Genomic DNA, 19,868 nt, shown 5'->3' on the forward strand with positions numbered 1-19,868 from the left:
ATCAAAAATTACAATAGAAATCTGAAAAAATACAATAAAAATGTTTTCACATCAGGCTCTGTGATGAGAGCATTGGCAAAACGCAGATTGTTTGACATGAAACCGCTTCACTAAGTGTATTCTTTGTTTTGTTCTGTTTGTTTTGGGAGATTTGGAATAAAGCTTCCACTTAAAAAACCTCCTAGTCATCTGGAAAAGGCGAGTGGAGATTAGCAGGGGCTATCTGTGACTACACAAACTGCTTCGGAGAACCACTGAATTGTAAACTTAAATTGTTTTACTCAGTGTTTTTACCAGTTTTCCAGTCAATCACCTGGTCCTTTGTGGATAATTGAGCTCCAACCAAAAATCCTGAACAAGGAACACTGAAGAACTTCTAACCAGGAGAAGTTTCAGCTGCCTGAAATCTGCAATCCTCATCGCTAGATGCCACTAAATCACCTTAAGTCTTACACAATGTTCCTTTAAAAGATATATTGCCTACACTGATAGAGCATTGGAATTTTATTGTGTTTCACAGAATGCAAGTGTTTACACAATCCAGTTTTATCAATATCTACTAAATGTTGAAATATTTACTAGTTATGCTAAGCTACACGTCTTGCTACCAGGGCAAAAACTGCTGTAGCGTGGCGCCAGTGAAGAATATGCCAGTCATGTTGTGTGTAATAAAACAGTAAATGAGAACAGGTAGTGACTTCATCCACCTGTAACAAGCCACATTCCAGTAATTTATTACATTGCATCATTTGGTTCACGGATAAATCTTCAGTGTATGTTAAATACAGGCAAACACGCACACGCGTAACGACAAGGTAGTTTGTCCCAACACTGTTATGTAATTCTTCACTGAATGACTGATAACTCCCAAACAAACATTAGCATGTGCAACCTTTGGTCTCTATCACACACGAGCAAAGACACACGATGGAAAGACCGGACAGACCTGTAAAAACGATTAAATAAAACACAAGCAGGTGACTCATCTGTTTGGGATTTAGTTAATTACAGAAATTAACTTCATCTAAAAATAGCACATTGTGTTACACCAACAGCAGACTTCCAGGAAGGACTAGTTAAGTGCATGTGTTGTGTGTGTGCGTGTGTGTGTGTGTGTGTGTGTGTGTGTGTGTGTGTACTGTACTTGCAATCAGGCTAGGACAGGGTTGGGCATGCTTATCAACACTGAACACACACACACACACACACACACACACACACACACAAGAACACATTTGACTCAACACATTCTTGAGCAATAAGAATGACAAGCTTCTCATGAAATATGTGGGGTGGATGAATTTAAAAAAGGCTGAATAGACAAATCTGTGTGAGTGTTTGACAGTATTAGGGTTGAGGGTGCAAAATGCAGAAGAAGAAGACTGTCTGTAGAAAACTCCTGCTCCTGGCCTCTCCTTATACTCTGCTGCTTCTCTGGCTGTTACTGTTAAATTACAATTTAGTGTCAGATCTACACCATCATTTCTCTCTCTGGAGCACGCGCACATCACATTAATGATAATGGGGTCAGGATGTACCTAATATAATAATGTAGAGGGGCATTATGTAATTGTAGGTTTACTCCTGTTCAGTGTGTGTGTGTGTGTGTGTGTGTGTGTGTGTGTGTGTGTGTGTGTGTGTGTGTGTGTGTGTGTGTGTGTGTGTGTGTGTGTGTGTGCAGCGCTGGAGAGTCAGGCAAAACTGCACTGATAATGCTTTTTCATCTTTGAATGTCAAACCTCTATTTTCTCTCAGCTAAATGACTTTATCCACAAAATGTGTGTTTCAAGTCATCTTTGTCTGCTGGCAGTGTGCAAAGTGTAGAAAGAGCTAATTAACAAAAAATTGTATATGTAAAAATGTCCTGCCTGCCACTCAAACTTGTGTGCCACCCTTTTACCTCAGCCGTCACAGAATCCTCAATACAGTAAAAAATAAAAAAAATGAAGTCGGAATCAAATGAAATGAATTTGTATTGCTTTACCAAGCGGCACCCAAGTAGCCAAACGCTGTTGCATAATGGAAATGTGCAGGGCTGCCCTCTAAAAGTCTAAGATTCGGATTTAAATCGTCAGTTGGCCCTTCAGGGCACTGAGATTCTTAAGGTTGAGTAGTCAATCGATTTTGTTTACTTATTTATTTTTTGTCAGTCAGTGTGCATTCAGCTTTTCTACAGCCTAAGACAACTTAACCCTTTGACACCTGAATCAGCATAATTGTTCTTGTGCAGCATTCAGATGACTTTAATAAACCTTTGAAACCTTAGCAAATTTTTTTCAAAAACACGGAAAAGGGCAATGGCAAGGAATGTCCTGCAAATCGCAAAAGAAAACTGCTTTCTTCTTATATTCTTGAAAGTAATCAGGCTTTAAAGGGTTAAGAGTTTTAAAGACTTTTTAATGCCACTCGAAACGAGACCAATTTTACGATAACAAAAACTGTAGAGAAAACACATGAACCAGCATCAAATATTAAGGGTTAATACGCACAATCTTGGATAAAATGCTCATACCATGGTCAGGTTTTCTTGGCAATTTTGTGTTTCTCACACTCTTTACTGCCTCGATTCCCACTGTGACTTTAACAGTTATTGGCTTAAAATACACTAAGTCTTATATGATTTGTCTTGTACAGGTTTCAGCCATGCTGCCAAATCTTAGATAAATAGCCCATCTTGGTTAAATTTGCACTTCCTCGTGTTGTCCAGGGTGCAGTGACAGCCAGCTAGCAGGCAGTGGATCCTCTGCTCTCATTATCCAGGAAAACAAAACATGAGTGTTGTTGGTTCCACTATCCTGATCTGTGTAACATTAATGTAAGAGACATTAAGTAAATAATCTCTCTTTTTGGAGTTTTTCCTATGTAATGGCATTTTTTTCAAGACTTTTGACAGATTGATTAAAGACGATTTAATAACGATAAAGGCCTTATTTTTAGACTACTAAATTGAATGGCTTTTATGATTCTTTAAGGCACTGGAGGAACCCTGTGCAGAGTTCATCTGGGGATGTTTCAGTAAACCCTATTCAAAATCTTAAACTTTATATGCAAAAAAAAAAGGAAGGAAGAAAAAAGTTGAATATTCAGATTAAACAGCCCCATCTGACTGGACCAACATAATTATGAGTCAGGTACAGCGGTAGGTACTGGTGGGAATTTGACAAGGAGCAATTTCTAAACAGGTTTTTACCAGTATGCCACCGCCATCAAGTCACATGCAGCTCAGTTGGAACAGGATTAGTGAGTAATAAAACATGAACTCTGGTCGTCTTTAACTGCCTGCTACAGAGATGACTGTCAAATCTAGAGTAAAGACAAACGTTGTGATGAAAAATGCTGCTTAAGTAAAGAAAACTGTAATCGAGCTCAGAACCACTACAACAATCACAATGGAGCATCCCACATCAAAAGTCCCTTTGATAACCTTTTTATTCTCTCTCTCTCTCTTTCACCATGAATCTCTGCCTGGTCTCCATCTTTCCTCTGACATGTCACATGTTCAGCTCTCCTGTCACTGGACAGCATTTTTTTCTTTTCATTCTGTTATCATCTACACAACAACAGTCAGACAGAGACACACAGACCACCTAGTCAAGCGATTAGAGTTGACCTTTGAACCTTGTAGTGGCAGCATTGCTGAAAACCAGTGAGGTACAGGGAGCGGGGGCGAAACAACACCATGCTGGGCTGCAGGCCTCAGGACAACTGTCTCCTCTCAGCTTTAAACAGAACGCTGCTCTCACACACATGTGACGGACACACGGGAGATGTGCTGCATGCACAGAAACAGAGGGCATACTGACGGAGGCCTGTCAGCGTTGGAGAAAGAAATTGCAAAAGCAGAGGGAGAGTGAGAGAAAAAGAAAATATGCAACAGGGAGTTAACTCTACAAAGAAAACATTAACCCTTTGAAACCTGAGCAAATTGGTTTGATTTCTTTCAAAAACACGAAGAGAAGGTGATGAGGAACTTAACAAGACATGGCCTAAAAAATAGCTAGAAATTAGTATAAAGTTAAAAGAAATTCATCTCAAAATAAGTGCAAAAAAGGACCCAAAAAGTGCTTAAAAAACTTTTTTTTCCAGTAGCACAAATTTAAATATATAATTATGATTATTATATAATATAAAATATAGAATGTATAAATAGAGTTTTTCAAAACACATTTTTAGGTCCTTTGTTTGTTTTGTTTTCTTTTACTAATTTCTCCCAAATCCACAGACATTGCCTTTTTCCCCATGTTTTGAAATAAATAAAAAGAATTTGCTCAGGTTTCAAAAAGTTAAATCAGCTTGTGAAAGGCGTCCAAACCCAGCATGACAAAACTGATGTGCATCAAAGTTTCAAAGGGTTACAAGTCTTAAATTAGTTTTCTACCCTCTGTGCTCACCTCTAAGTGATAAATCTGTGTGTACAAATGTGCACCTGTGTATCTAGGGCACAAAGACTTTGATCAGTCATTCTGTTTTATAACCTGGGCATCTTATCTTTATCATAAAACATGCACACACGCACACTTTGTTTGCCCTGCCAGTGCAGTGTGTGGCTCTCATCAGAAGGTGGCAATCTGAGGAGGAGAGTCAACTATGATACAGATGTCAATCTGTCTGTCTGTCTGTCTGTCTGTCTGTCTGTCTGTCTGTCTGTCTGTCTGTCTGTCTCTGCTGTTACCAGCTCGCTCTCGCCTTGTTCCTGTGTTCTCTAATCAAATTAAAACCCACAGAAAAAAGCTGAGAAATTTTGACTGCAGAAAGTAAACTTGAAATACTTTTTCTGGGTGCTTTTGTGCAAGCGCTAATCTGTATCAAAGGAGCTTTTCAGAAAGCTGAAGAAATCTGTTAATTATTCTAATGTTATGTTTTTGTTAATGTATTAATTTATTTCCATTACTTACTTCCATTATTTCCATTATTTCATTTATCCATTTTTAACTACATATTATTTATTACAGTGGTGGAACATGTCAATATTTGGTATGTGTGCCTAAAAATGACATAAAAGGTTATTGTTTATAAATATTTCTGTTGATCAGCTCATCACTTATTAAACTTTTTTTGGTTCTGGGTTGTGCAGAATGTGCCTTTTTTAACAGCAGACACTTTGACTTGTCAAAGTAGAAAAAGCACAGACTTTACTTATAATATTAACAATGTCTCTGATCTAATCAAGTGTCCCAACAAGTCATGACAGTGAGTCACCATGACCATCAAAAATCTTTTTTTATATTACCTTTTTTGTCTTTTTTTATCTTGTCTTAGTAGCTTTATGTCTTAATTCAGGGTGTTCGCATGTATCAGACACTTAAATTTAATTCTTTTAAAGATCTTTTCAAGATATTTTTAACCCACTTTAAGTTTGTTGTTTTTTTAATCCTCTTTTCCTTTTCAAGCATTGCAGATAAATATTAAACTAAGTACTAATAGTATATGTGGTCCTGTGAAGAGGTAAGTTCTATTGAGGAATAGGGTTGTTTGATTCAGTAGTGTTAATCTACATTTTGCCAACAGGTTAGTCTAAGTATATGGTAAAAAGACTTTCACACTAAAGACCTCGACTCATTTTGGCAAAAGATATTAAATAATGGATAAATAAAATTAGCTAAAATGTTGACAATTAAGACCTTACAAATTCAAATTAAAGACTGTTAAGTTACTTTTAAGACCTTGTGTTTATAAAACTAAATTTAGGACACTAAGTACCAGTACCTGCTAAACAAGTACATTTGCAAGGCACTGATTTCTGTGAAAAAGGCCTGCTATGAACAATATAAAATGGGACAGTGCTGCTAAAAAAACTACAAAGCAAACCTTCCCTCGACAGTCTGAATAAAATTATAAACATTACATGACATCTATAAGCCAGGAAAACGTCACCATTGGAAAAGTAACTGTTTGTCTTGACCCATTAGTTTGACTTCCCAGTCTCAGCAGAATCTCACACAAACTCATGAATGTATTTTCATGAAATCTGGCACAAAGATCAGCTCTGGGTCAATGAACTACTGATAGTTATGGTGATGTAGCTGCGGAATTTCCATGACTCCATGGGATAAAACAAGATGAAAAAGGGGATTTTCACCAACTTAAATCTGCAAAGTATGAATTGCCAATCAACAGAACTATTGACGAGTCCATTTCAAAGCATATGGCCTATATTAAATTGGAGCAATGTAACAAAGGAAGCTTTGCACACAGGACAAAAAAGATTGAGACTGAACCTGGATTTCAAATATCTGTTTTAAATGTTGCAGGGTTGTACAGACAGTAAAAAAAAAAAGGTGCAAAAAGTGCAAACATTTGAGTCCGTGTTGGGCTCTCCTCAGTCAAATGTGCGTGTGTCTTCCTCTGCTACACTGACATTTTTCTGACTCTCGCACCAGAAAAGAAGACAAACATAGGAACGTTTTTTAAGGCGCAGCTCATTGCATGTCTACCTCTTATAATTGAGAGAATTTTTTGTTTATTTTTTACATCCATGTACTTAAACTAGCTGCAAAAAACAGAAAATGTCAGTGGAGGGGCTTTGCAAGTCAGAGGCTTCCCTATGAGACAGTTAAAATGTTATCTATACCAGCAAACAGTGGATAAACTCAGTGTCGAATAGCAAAGCCCATGACCCACCGGGGCTGGCCTGGTTATGGTTAAGGATCTGCCATTTGCTGCTGCATGTTTAGGTGACATGTTTGATTTAGCACAGCCTAACCAGCCTCAGGGCATGGACTTCCCACTGCAACACACTGCACTGAAAGAATAGGCTGTTTGTACACATGTGAAGAAAAGAAAAGAGAGACACGTGCAAACAAGCACCTATTTGTATGTGCATACATAAGAATATCGCCCACCCTTAATTTGATTGGCTTCAAAGCCCAGCCCTTAAAACTGACAAGATGCAAGTGCCACCCTATGATACCATTAGAACAGTTCAAGGTCCAAAACTCCAGTCTGCAGATATACAACATGCTAGCTGCTGTACTGCACTGTAACTGAAATAATACACACACACACACACACACACACACACACACACACACACACACACACACACACACACACACACACACACACACACACACACACACACACACACACAGAAAGACAAGTCTGAGAACTCCACAGCCTCATTTCCTTTCCTGAAGCCACAGTACAACACTCAACAAGACGAACCTAAAAAGGCATTAACACAGCAGTTACAGGCAGGACATAAAGACCAGCTAAACAAAAACCCAGGGCAGAAAACTGCAGTCCTGACAACCAGTGAGGTGAAATACTGGTGTGTTAGAAACAGAAAAAGACATGGGAGGACTGGATAGGAAAGCACAGAAGTCGAGCAGGTGGACTGGGGAACACCAATGATAAGATTGTGACTCATGTACGTGCAAAGCAGGAAAATGGAGGGTGCTAATATCATAGTATCTCACTGAATAAAAATTGGAGTACGATGTGAGAAAAACAGAGTAAATTAATACAGTGAAAACTAAGAATGGCGTTCTTGTGAGACAAACCGACAGGAAAGAAACACTGCTCACAGATGTGGGAGAAACATAAAACTCCTAATATGCCTGAGACATTTTAAAAAACCACCAACCCAAACACAAACTTGGATAAAGTGTATAAAGTTATTTCAAGCTTTAAGTGTGATAATATTTGACCTCCTCTAAACCTTGCATTAATATGCATTTTGTGTGATCAAACTGCAACTAACTGCAGATAGAGCTTGACCACATGAAAGTATAGGGGCAAATTTAGTCAAAACGCACTGAAAACAGTTTGTGATATCTGATCAGCCAAATGACTTGCGGAGTTGGTCTGTGACGCATTGTGACCACACTGAATAAAAGTGTAAATGCTATTGCATTTGAAATCTATCTACAACTATGTGGGTGGAAATACATGACTGCCAATGACTGTTTCAAACCAGAGAGGTGTTTCAATCCAGAAAACAAAAGCTCATTGCTCCAAGGGCTTTTTCTCCTAATATAGGCAACACATTCCCAAACAGAAGCACATGGCTAATTATTAAGCAAAATTAAGTCATCCTCACAGAGCCATTTACGAAGCACTGGTTTAGCAAATGGTGGAGAAAAGTTATAACCAGTCCTGGCTGCAATGTCCACAAAAAACACATGAACCTGGCATAAAGAAAAGCCGAGGACAAAAACAAGACAAGTCGTTCGGTAGTTGGTTTCAAAGTGGTTCCCTCGTCAAAAAGCCTATGGGATTTTACCACTTGATTTTGGATAACTGTAGAAAATAAGCTCTGTGGCAAAATAATGTTTATGATACTTACACATTTTGTTCAGTAAGATAATCTTCACAACACAACAACTTTTAAGGATTTTTGAGGCCTAAAGCAATCATCAGAAGAAAAAGTGGACATTAGGCTGTAAACAAACTACACTACAGTTACATGGCTTAACGCCACCACAACGAGGCTGTAAAGCTGTGTTCGGCGCAGCACATAGTCTCATTTAGCTACTTGCTCGCAATCGCCTTAAGACACATAAAAGCTTCAAAGTTCACAAGTAGAACAAAATGTGACAATTTCTTAAACTTGTGTTAACCACAGACCTAATTTTGGGCATTTTAACAAAAACCCATAAAAAGATTTTTTTAAAAAATTGACTTTGAGACGAGGGAACTGGAGATGCTGAAACTAATTTCGGGGTTTTGGAATCATCCTGGATCACTCTATTGGGTTGCCATCTGGGGATTTAAGAGAGGGTGTGGTCTAAGATGGTGAATGTCCAACCAGGTGACCAACAGGTGGACACAAATGTTGAAATGCATGTACAAGTTTCAAAACAACCCCATAATTTTCTGTGTATATGGCAACTTCTCAGACCCATTTAGTGATATTAATTAATCCAATGATCCAACGGGGCACACGTGAAACCAACCTAGTTTTGCCAACTTGTGTCAATGGATTTGGAAACTTTCAAAACTGCTGTGAATATTATTTTTCATTTTTATGTTACCCTTTTTACATTTCAGAGCAACTGCATCAGAATCTTAAAATCTTATGAAACAACTTCACACGATTAGAGTGCATATATGCTATATTTGTGTACTTGTCAGAATTTGTAAAGTTCAATCTTTAGCTTGCCTAAACTTCCTATTTTACTATTAAGCACTGTGAAGCATAAAAATATTGCTTGTTTTACCTGGTCTGCAAAATCCTCACTGCATACCTGCATTGTTAATGCATTTGTCAATGGAGGTATGACTCATCCCAGCATCTTTCATTAAATACATAAAGCAGATGTGTGACATTTGGCAGTTATTACAGTCTTGCAAAAGTCTTCATCCCATGTGCTGCAATGTGATGGAAGATTGTTTTTCATCCCTCAGATTTCATGACATATATCACTTAGATTTAGCGCCTTTCAGATACTGACAAACTCCAACTGCATTCATGGTCAAACAAAGCTTGCTTTGCTCAGTTGTTGTTCAAAGGAGAGCGAGCGGGGTGATGGGTATTTAGGGACTAACAGAAAGAGAACGGTTGAAAGCACGCTATCTGAGGCGAATCACTCGGCCTGCCGGGGGATCTGTTGCAAAGCCTTGACTAAAGACAGACAGACAGCACTAAAGCAGTGTTACACAACAGACCACATGTACAGGCCTGGGTGACAGGTGAGAGACTGAGGCAATGAATGTGATAACACAACGAGGATGAGAAGGAGCAGAGGGAGAGAGATGTGGAAGGAAAGGAGGCAGAGAGAAGAGGGGGAAGGAGAGGAGGGGAATTAAAGAAATACACCAAATAATTTAGTTTGGCACCCATGCTAATACTTCTGCATAAAAGATGCTATAAAGAATGAAAAATGCATGAAGATACCGAAGGTGTCAGCTGAGATGAAGATACAGCGATTTATAACACCTATATTTCAAAACTGTCTTTTAACTGAGGGGAAGATGTATTCCGGTTGTGTGACTGTCAAATGGCAAATTCAAGATGATCAGACTGACTTCATGCACACCTCCAAAAACTGACCCGCTCATTGATTTTCGACTCCCTAACTTGCTTGGACAAATTTCTCCAGTCTCTCTGTCTCCAACATGAAGCACTAGTTACATAACTGAGCATGTGTGACTGACAATTTATTCCTCTCAACAAAGTGCTATGTTGATTTCTCTCTATGTCCTTTTCTTTACAAAAGAAAAAGAAACCCCTCTTTCTTGCCGCAAGAGAGGCAAACTGTTAAGGTCATCTCTTTCTCTGAGCAGGAAACTGTGGGTTTCTGTTTAAGCAGGAAACTAGATGCCATTCTCCTCTTTTCACTCCCTCAACAAAAGCTGCATGTCAATATCTCACTCTGTCACTGTTCGCCAGTCTGGAAATAGAGAGTGATGGCACCATTTAGAGCCAAGTGTGAATACACTCTGACACAAGGCCTGACAATAGAACAGACAGTCTATGTTCGCGAGAGACCTAAGATTAGACGACCCACGAGGAATCCCCTGCTGGAGAGATTAGCTCCATTGATGCTGCTTTCCACAGAGTATTGAGACAGACTGTGTGTGTGTGTTTGTGTGTGTGTGTGTGTGTGTGTGTGTGTGTGTGTGTGTGTGTGTGTGGACTCAGTATGAGCAGCAGGAGCTGAACAAATTGCAGACATCCAAGTCAAATGTATTTCCATATCTTTTAACCTCTGTCTGGTGTCTGTCTAGTCTCTGCCTCCTCTGCTCCACTATTCCCATCCTAATATGTGCGGTGGGCACAGTATGATAAACACCTGTTTAATCCACTGGAATCCTGTACAATATGTGCCACAGAACAGTAAAGCCGGTCAGCTCTCCTATTATCAACTGCAATCTCCAGCTCAAACATTCTGGCCGACCACAACAACAAGCGGCAAACACAGTCAGAGAGATATAATGAACCAAACATTGCACCGACTCATAGCTCCAAGGAAAAACAGGATGTTGGGCACTTTGAACTGGACTGGACAGATTTTTGTTTGGTTCAGAACTGTGTTTAATTCAATCGGTCTCATCTGTGAAGCAAAACTGACCTTGCCTGACTTCATCTAAACGATCACATATAACAGCTTATGTGTGAGCCACAGTCACATACCGTCTCTGCCATGTATGCCACAAGTAAACACATCCCATCATCATTGTGTCAGTCTAGTATTACTATGCAAGTTATAACATTTGTCTGTAACAAGGATTTCAAATCCATTTGCTGTATTTGCAGATTAAAGTTTCTAATCTCACTGACACAAGCCTCTGTCATTCAAATACAGAGCTCCAAAAGATATCTGTAAAGTGCTGCTTCAAAACAATACAATCGTAATTCTTAAAAGCACTGACAGCAGAGGGCAATTAAGGTCATTACAGAAAGCGTAATATATTTCCTCAAGCAACAAAATGGCATTAAAATTGCGTACTGGTTGCTCTTCATTTCATAGTTTAAGATAACAAGTTGGTTCAGTGATTTCTGAATACAATCCTACAGGTAGTGACAGTGGAATCTGGTATTAGCTGCTACTGAATGTTACATGATATCCAATTGATATAAACCAAAACATGTCTTTCTTCCTGGTGCGCTAATCTCTTGATCTTGTATCCCGATCTCCCGAGCTTCTGTTGGTGCACCGTCTCAACAGGACTGACTGGTCAGATAACATACTTTAGTGCTGTCTAAGCACGTGGTGACCCGACTCAACCCTGATGACCAAGTGCTACGGTGAACATGTTCAGACAATGCTTTTAACCTTTACCCTTTACCCTGTGGATATCATAATATTCAAATGCAATGTCCTTCTTTTTTGGCTTTTACTGCACTGTTCAGCTATTTATTACAAAATAAGTGCTCGGCATTTTATCAGAACCTTAATGGCCTTTTAAGACAGACTTTATCTTTAAAAGTAATTACCATTAATCAGTAGAATCTGTGTCCAAGACCAGTCATTCTCTCTTCGTGATCATCTTGAATTTCTAGATTAAGATTGTGTAAAAAAAAATTCATGAGGAAGTTAAGAGTTGAACAGCCACTTACCTTTCAGTTTCTCCACCACACTTTGTCCAGCTCTCTCCGCCACCCGCCCATCCTCCCTCTGGTAGTGATCATCCAGGAATCGGGCAGTAGCTTCTGACAGGTGGACCTTCCCCGCCACGCCAAGCTGCTCCATCAAGTTAGCCAGATTGACATCATTTGACCACACGTCAAACTTGAAGCGCTTCATTCCCAGGATCCCACACAGGACAGTGCCCGTGTGGACGCCTACACGCATGCTGACAGTCTCACACGTCTCATGGCAGAACTGCTCGATGGCCTGGATCATGCCCAAGCCCATCTCTACGCAGCAGTAGGCGTGATCCGGCCTGGGCTCAGGGCAGCCAGCTACACAATAGTAGCAATCTCCCAGAGTGCTGATCTTCTCGCAACAGGTCAGTTCACAGAGTCGGTCAAAACGTCCAAACAGATCATTGAGAAGGCCCACCAAGGCTGGCGCTGACTTATTGGCAGACATTCGAGTGAAACCCACAATGTCCGCAAAAAGAATGCTGACAGGCTCCATTCGTTTCATATTAAAAGGCCGGAAGATGATCTGCCCACGGGGGATGGAGGTCTTCTTACGTTTGTGATTGTTGTAAGGGTAATTCTTGGCGCTTGTGGCACTTTGGGCTTGTGAAGCTCCACCGCTTCCTCCACCACCCACTGAGACGGCTGAGGCAGAGCAGGCACCAGAGGAATAACGCTTGCCAGAGTTTTCACCGCCGCCCTCATCATCGCCTTGCTTCATCAACTCATCTGCAACTCGCCGTGGCATGACTGAGTGGATCATACGCTCCTTCAAGGCCTTCTCCACCTCCAAGTCTTTGCCATGCATGATGGCCTGGCCCACTTTGAGAAAGGTGCTGCGAGAACGCACCTCCGACATGATGAAGAGGTGGATGCCTATGACGTGGGCGCACAAGTGGAGCAGAGCTTTGGCCGGACCCAGCCAGCGGAGGGTGTCTCCTTCCCAATCTGAACTTGACCCCGCTAACCCTGTAGTGTCATAACTCCTTTGAAGCAACGGCAACCATTCTAATGCCTCGAATAATATAGAATAGAGGAACCCCAGCATCACGGAGGCATACAGACGGACATGGAGGACGCTGTACAACAACAAGAGAACCTCCATGCACAGCGAAAAGGTGCCCACGGGGGAGATGCAAGGGGTTGGAGCTGGTGCTGCTTTGTCTTGTGAGCGATACGACTCGTTCCCTCCGCCTGCCCACTCCAGCTCAGTGTAACCAGCAGTCTGTATCTGTGGAGCTAAGGTGATGGCAAAAGTGACCGCAATCAGAAACAAGGAGGTTTGGTTGTACAGCCACGTGTAGGGCTGGGTTAAGGTGAACAAAAAGAGGAGCACGAGGATGACTAAAAAGGAGGCTGTAGGGGCGAGGAAGGTCACGGGGTTGCAGCGGTCACTATTGACCCCAAAGTACACCCCCCAGAGTACAGCTGCCACCGCCAGGTAGAAAAGGACATATCGGAAGCGCCGCTGTGTCTGAGGAAAACACCTCTCTTGGCACGCATCTTCCAGGATGAGGGAGTCAAATTTGGGGTCCCAGCACTGAGCAGCAGAGCGCTCAAACAGAGGTGGTGCCTTTCTTTGCACCCTGGATGTGGAGGTCCCAGCCGGTCTGGAGTCTGCTGAGCTGCAGGTGGAGGAGATGCTGTATTTGTGGAGGTTAGGGTTCGTTTTACTGACGGCCCCATAGCCTCCAGCTCCTCCTCCGGCTCCTGCTCCACTGCTGGCAGCCTTCAGTGGCTCATGTTGATGCACGTGTGGCGCGCTGTTAGTAATCCGCACGGTCACGGCGCCATCCCCGCTGGAATCGCAGCTCACTTCCGTGCCATGCATGAGAAGCTGCCGGTGATGTTGCAGAGTGGCCATATTGACCGGTGTGACGAGGAAAACGGGGAGGGTGAAGGAGAGGTGTGAAATATTAATATCTTCTGATGGCGCTCAGACAATTAGTCTCGGTGCGTGGGCACCGTGTGTGCACATGTGGCACGGAGAGAAGAGGGGGGAGGCGGCGGGGAGAGAGTGACAGGCGGTCAGACAGAGAGAGAGAGAGCAAAAGGTGTTTGTTGGAATAATCACAGTGCATGAATGGTGAGCACGGCACAGACGTCTTTGCTACGCACACAGCAGCCTGCACACTCACTCACACAAGATGCGCCGTTCCAGTTTCTTGAGCAGTTCATTATCCGACCCCGGGTTTGCGTCAGTACTCACATTACATGTATCCTTCTCCAAAGAGGCTCTGGGTTTGAGCCCGGCTTTCTCTCCAGCTGCGGTAAAAACACTGTCATCACTCTTTCTGCCTCCTGAATTGAACATCCTTCTCGGAAAGGACTGGTTAGTGATGCAACCTTTTTTTCTTCTTATCCCTTCATCAAAGCGCTCCTGACGTTACATGACTGGAAATGACCTCCCGTGGATGTGCGCAATATTTCGATACTGCTGACATTACAAAGCCAGATTAGGAAAAATACACAGATTTATCTTCATTCCCTTTTTTTTTCCTGCCTCGAAAAACAGCTCTCATGTTCAGGGCTTCATTGCATGAGCAGATGCAGATACAGGCTGTCAACAGTTGGCGTTGTGCACAGCAAGTGGCTACAAAAGTTACACTGTCCTTCTTATCTCCACAACATGCGCGACAAATGGTCCATTTACGCCTCCTCTAACTCTCTTAAAAACACGCAACAAAAGCTTGTTATGAACAGCTAGCAGTGCTAAAATAATGTGTGGACAGTTTGAATTTTTCGCCATAAAGCATCAAAATTGTAAGAAAATTGAAAAATAATAATAATAATCTGTCCTCACTTAAGACTCTTGCCTTGTTTCACATTGTATGCTGTAAATGTTTTTACCCTACATAAAAATAGTGCGAAAATAATGTGGGTAAACTGTTAATTGCGTTAAATAAAAAAGTGGGAGATCTATAATTAAGGCAGCTTTTACCTTCCACTACATCCCTTCTCGTGCATGGCTCAGTGTGCTAAGGATTTGCATTTCTTATTCCCATACGTCCTCCTTCCATCTTTATTCCAGCGGGGCCATGGAAATAGTCCACACTGAGTTATTTGGGAGCCCTGTCCAGTCCAAGATCCAGATCATGAGAGGCCTGACAGGCAGGCCTATTCCCACGGATCCAGCCCCGTCCTTTCCTGAACTCCCTCTCCGGATCTCCACCGTTTATTCCCCCTCTGCTTCCCAAAGAGGGGGTCGGTGAGGGGTATGCGCTATTCAGGGACGCGTAATCCGAAAAGAGAAACGCAGAAAATACCATCCGCTGGCCCAAATTAGTGTAGGTTTGCCTCTGCTGGGAGTGTCTGCAACTTGTTGCGCGCAGTTGGCAAAATATACAGCTATGAGGAACAGCCTCGGTCGGAACAGGCTGGTCTATAAATAGTGATGATCAAAACTCTTGCAATAACAACACCAACGAAGAGAAACATTTGAATGCCTTTCAGCAATTTAAACCGTTTAACAAGAGAAGCGCTCGAGAGAGAGAAAAAAATGTAATAGGCTACTTAAAAATCACGTCGTAAAACGCGTGCAAAAACGTCAGCGATAGGCCCCCTCTCCTTTCCAAAAGCTCCCAAACTTTTTTTCCCAGGCCGTATTTCCTGCGTTTGGAGAGGAGACCCAGTTAGGAGTCTCTGGTTATTTGGAGCTGAGGCTGGATTTCCTCCCCTCGCATTCCCCCCAGAGCAAAGAAGTAGAAAATCCCCAGAGCAATGCAGGAAACCCCTTGGATCTCTCCTCGGCGGGATTATCAAAAACAGTCCCACAAAACTGCTCTGTCTCCTTATCTTCACCAGTTTCTCAGGTCTGGATTGCACTAGTTTTCGCTGGCATGCATGTGTCCAACAAACACAACACTGTGCGCTCTGGCTGTGGTGCGTCCTCTTCCGTCCGCCGCTGGTTGCCTCCCTTTTTCCCCCTGATATAGCTCTCTGCTGGAGTTGGGGGCTAAATAAAAACAGAGCTACAGCGGGAGTTTCGCGGCTGCTTTTCCGTGTTATCCGGGTGAAGGCAGCGTCTCCACTCCCGTAGTTTTCACCATCCTCGCTGTGACTGGGTCGGAAATCCTCCCCCAGCTGTTGTGGCGGTGCGGGTTGGTGGGACCAGCCTGTCAAGCAAACCACAGTTTAGAAAAACACCGTTTCCGGTCTCCCTTTTCAAGGCGGCCAATAAGATAATAAATAGGCTTTTTTTTTTCATTCAGTACATTCAGTGGTCAATACAAAAATTTATAAATGAAAATAATGACACACGTAGGTACAAACCAATAAGCCAAAAATAAAATAAAATCTGCACAGGTATGAACATAAGCAGGAGTTTACCTAATTAGTTATGTAATACAGCTATAATATTTGCATAAATTGCATTTTGATTCATTTTTACTGCATATTTTCAAGTTAGAAAATGTTTTAAGATATATATTATTATTTTATTTAGTTATTTATTGATTTATTTATTTATATAACACCTTTAATAACAGATGTTTTCAAAGCGCTTTAACAGACAAAGCAAGGAATTTGGGGGATAATGAAACAAATATCAACAAACATGTCAAACAGAGTCCAGAAAGGTCAATAAAATGCAAACACAAAAAGTCCACAAGAATAAAGCAAATAAAAGGAATAAAAGTGATAAGACCTCAAAAGGCAGTTAAAGTACTAAATGAATAAAGTTTTAGAAAATATAAGAATGAATGCAATAAAAGACAATAAAAATAATATAAGAAGACAACATCACACCAGTGGGGATAAAACAATTAAAACATGAAAAGATGATAAGAACATAAGAAGGATAAGGATAAATAGAGTAAGAAAAGCTAAATTAACAGAGGAAGAGTGATAAAAAAAAAAAAAGAATGAATAAATACATCTAATATCTAGATCTGAATTTTTGAAATTGGTATATAGGGACAATGTCTTTCAAAAAATATATATTTTATAAATGCAAAAATTAGCTAAAATAATAAGCACATTAATAATATAGGCTACTGTTCATTCATGGATACATTTGAATTTTTCACGTTAGTAACAAATCAGGTTATGGTGTGAAATGTTCTTGGTGTAAATGTTCTTGCCATGATGTCTTTGGAGATCTGGATGAAATACAGGTGGTTTTGCACTGGCTTGTGCAGGACGGTGGAGGACAAAAAACTACAGACCACAGGGACCTAAAAAGGAGATAAGCTGTATTGTAATGGTTCAGCAGGCTAGCTTGTGAAAGGTGTTGTAAGGCTGACGTCGAACCAGGTTTCAAAGGGTTAAAGAAATCGCCACTCTTCAAATATAGACAAAAGCACGAGGCAATATAGTTCAATAAAAAAAAGTAAATGAATGGATAAAATTAGATAAAACAACGAGGCTAATGCAACAACAGCCTAGCTGACTGTTAGCTTACTTGCTAATTAGTTTAGTCAAAGCAGCGATTCTTCTTCAAACAAATATTAACTCTGGAAGTAAAGAGAAGCATTTAACTGACACAAACAATTGGACGCCTTTACTTTGAAGGCAGACTGTGTCCTCCGGTGTCTCCACGGTTGTCTCTGTCTGACTTGACGGTTGTTGGTGGCTAAATGTCCAGGGTGCATCTCTGCTACGTTCAAGTCACATGTCAATAACATTAGTATAGTTAACTGAAACTAAACTAAAAACTTAAACCAGGAATGAAAAGTATGTTAACTGTAATAAAAATAAAAACTAGACTTTAGAAAATACCATTTAAATAATACTGTGTAGTCGACTGTGTAGTCTTTTTTAGTTTATTTTTAGATTAACATTTTATTTGCATTTTTAAATGACAAACATCTGAAAAGAAAGTGTGTTCAGCAAATAAAATTAAATAAAACTGTAGTTTACTTCCACACTCAGGTTTATCAGATATAGTAGTCATGGTGATGAGACACAGCAAAGGCCAATCCCCTGCATTTATAGGAATGTAAATGAGAAAAAAAATACTTGAAGGAGGTCCGCTTTCATTTTTACAATCATTTTTATTGTTTACAAACAGTAACCAACATGTCCTGCATAGTATATTTATAAGCATGGAAGGATAACCCACCTGGCCTACAGGAACAGGCCCAGGGGCCCTCAGTGTAAGGGGGCCCTCTGGCCCTCATTGCAAAATGCCACTTCAATTAATATGGGATTCTAAATAACCACCTCAAAGCTACACAAAATGACCAGAAAAGACATTAAATCACACTAAATTAAAAACACAAAACAATGACACAAAATGAAGCTAAACAACTATAAAGTGCGTGTGTCCAGCTCCATATGTAGGACAGCCAGAGGGGGGGCTTTTGCTTATCTGTGAATATCTGTGCCCAGGGGCCCATTGGGCCCATTGTCTGATAATCCACTCCTACCTAAACACAGTATGCCAGTCTCTAATTTAAAGTATATTCAGTTTTAACAATGCATCCTAGTTTGAGCACATTAGTGTCAAGAGCAAGACAACATTTTTTTTTCAAAGTAGTGAAATTGGGCAGTAATGCAAACAAACACCACTGTCCTATCAACATGTGAGGACAGACACGCTTTCTCAGCACACAGCACTTTATAACCATTTATTCAACACTGACTCAGTCCTCACCATCCAGTACAAACCTGAGCTTCTATTGTATTTTTGATAAATGTTTCCTTCACTTTAATGTGGTATTATTTGTTTTACTGTACCTCTTTTAATAGAGGATATTGCACATGCAAACCAAATACATCTTTTTGCCTTTTGCATGCAAAAAGGAGACAATTAAGTATTTTATATTATTTTCTCAAACTTCCTTTAATTAATAAAGTTTTAGATTAAATTTGATTCTAAACTGGACTTGACTTACTCAATAAAAGTCATTGTTATTGGTCACCATTTTCATAGTGCCTAAAAACAGCATCACATAACTTATCTCACTTTTCCATGATGACAACTTTCAAAACCGGCCTGCCTGTCTGTATGAAAAAACAAAAAAATCAAATATGCAGCTGAGATGAAGCTTGTGTTTTGTGTTAGTGTTGGTCATTTGGGAGGTGATCTGAAGTATTTCCCAACTCTCTCTTAAGAGCATTGAAACTGTGCAAGCAGTCCATATCTGTGGAATGTAGTTCAGTCTGATATATAAACCAAGGGAAAACATAAAATCTAACACATTTCTTGTTTGCTGCTTGTTTTATCTCCAAGGTCACGAATATCGAAGAGGGAAATAGCAGGAAGAATAAAGGAGGATGGTTTACTGTGCAGTGACCTGACACTAAGCGTTATCCCGGGCAAATTGTGCAGAGAAAGAACAAAGATATTGTTATTTATGTCTAAAGACTGTTGACTATCAAATACCCAAGGTAGTATGTGCTTTATGAGCACGAATGGACATCATACACTGAATGGACTCAAAAGAAAGGAACACAAATATGAAACGGGGTGTGACGGTGTTTGAGCATAAAACACTTAATTTCCTCCATTCTGGTGAACTGTTTTTGCATCAGTTGTAATGTAAACGTATTTTATTATGTCAAAATTTAAGTCCTCTGCACTGTCATGTTTTTATTCGGAGGCACAAATTTACACGTATGGCCTTAAGGTAATGGTAATATTCTGAAAAGAGATCAAATATCTCTAAATATACTACAAAATATAATGTATTATAATTTACATTTTTATATATTTATAATTATATAAATTAGGCGAACAAAAACATATTGTGCAGGTATAATCAAAGCAACAGGTGGACTTACTGCACACCTGTGAGATGGTGGTGACCTCAGCTGCTGGAGGAATGGACACTTCACAGTCGGCATGAGCCGCTGCCGCTTTCCAATATGTCACCCTTAAAAAAGTGTTTTTATA

At 40.5% G+C, this 19,868-nt stretch overlaps 1 protein-coding gene across 2 annotated transcripts in view; it reads right to left on the bottom strand.

Annotated features, from left to right (window-relative positions):
- Window positions 1–16,126, bottom strand: part of adcy9a (adenylate cyclase 9a) — a 54,664-nt gene extending 38,538 nt beyond the window's left edge. For both annotated transcript variants that reach the window (XM_042484702.2, XM_042484701.2), the window contains exon 1: window positions 12,005–16,126. In XM_042484702.2, the coding sequence (XP_042340636.2) occupies window positions 12,005–13,895 (1,891 nt within the window). In that variant the 5' untranslated portion in view covers window positions 13,896–16,126. The remainder of the gene's footprint in view (window positions 1–12,004) is intronic.
- Between the last annotated feature and the right edge of the window lie 3,742 nt (window positions 16,127–19,868).

This window comes from Plectropomus leopardus, chromosome 3 (genome assembly GCF_026936395.1).
Source record: "Plectropomus leopardus strain MGB_pleo_1.0 chromosome 3, ASM2693639v1, whole genome shotgun sequence".
Lineage (NCBI taxonomy): Eukaryota > Metazoa > Chordata > Actinopteri > Perciformes > Serranidae > Plectropomus > Plectropomus leopardus.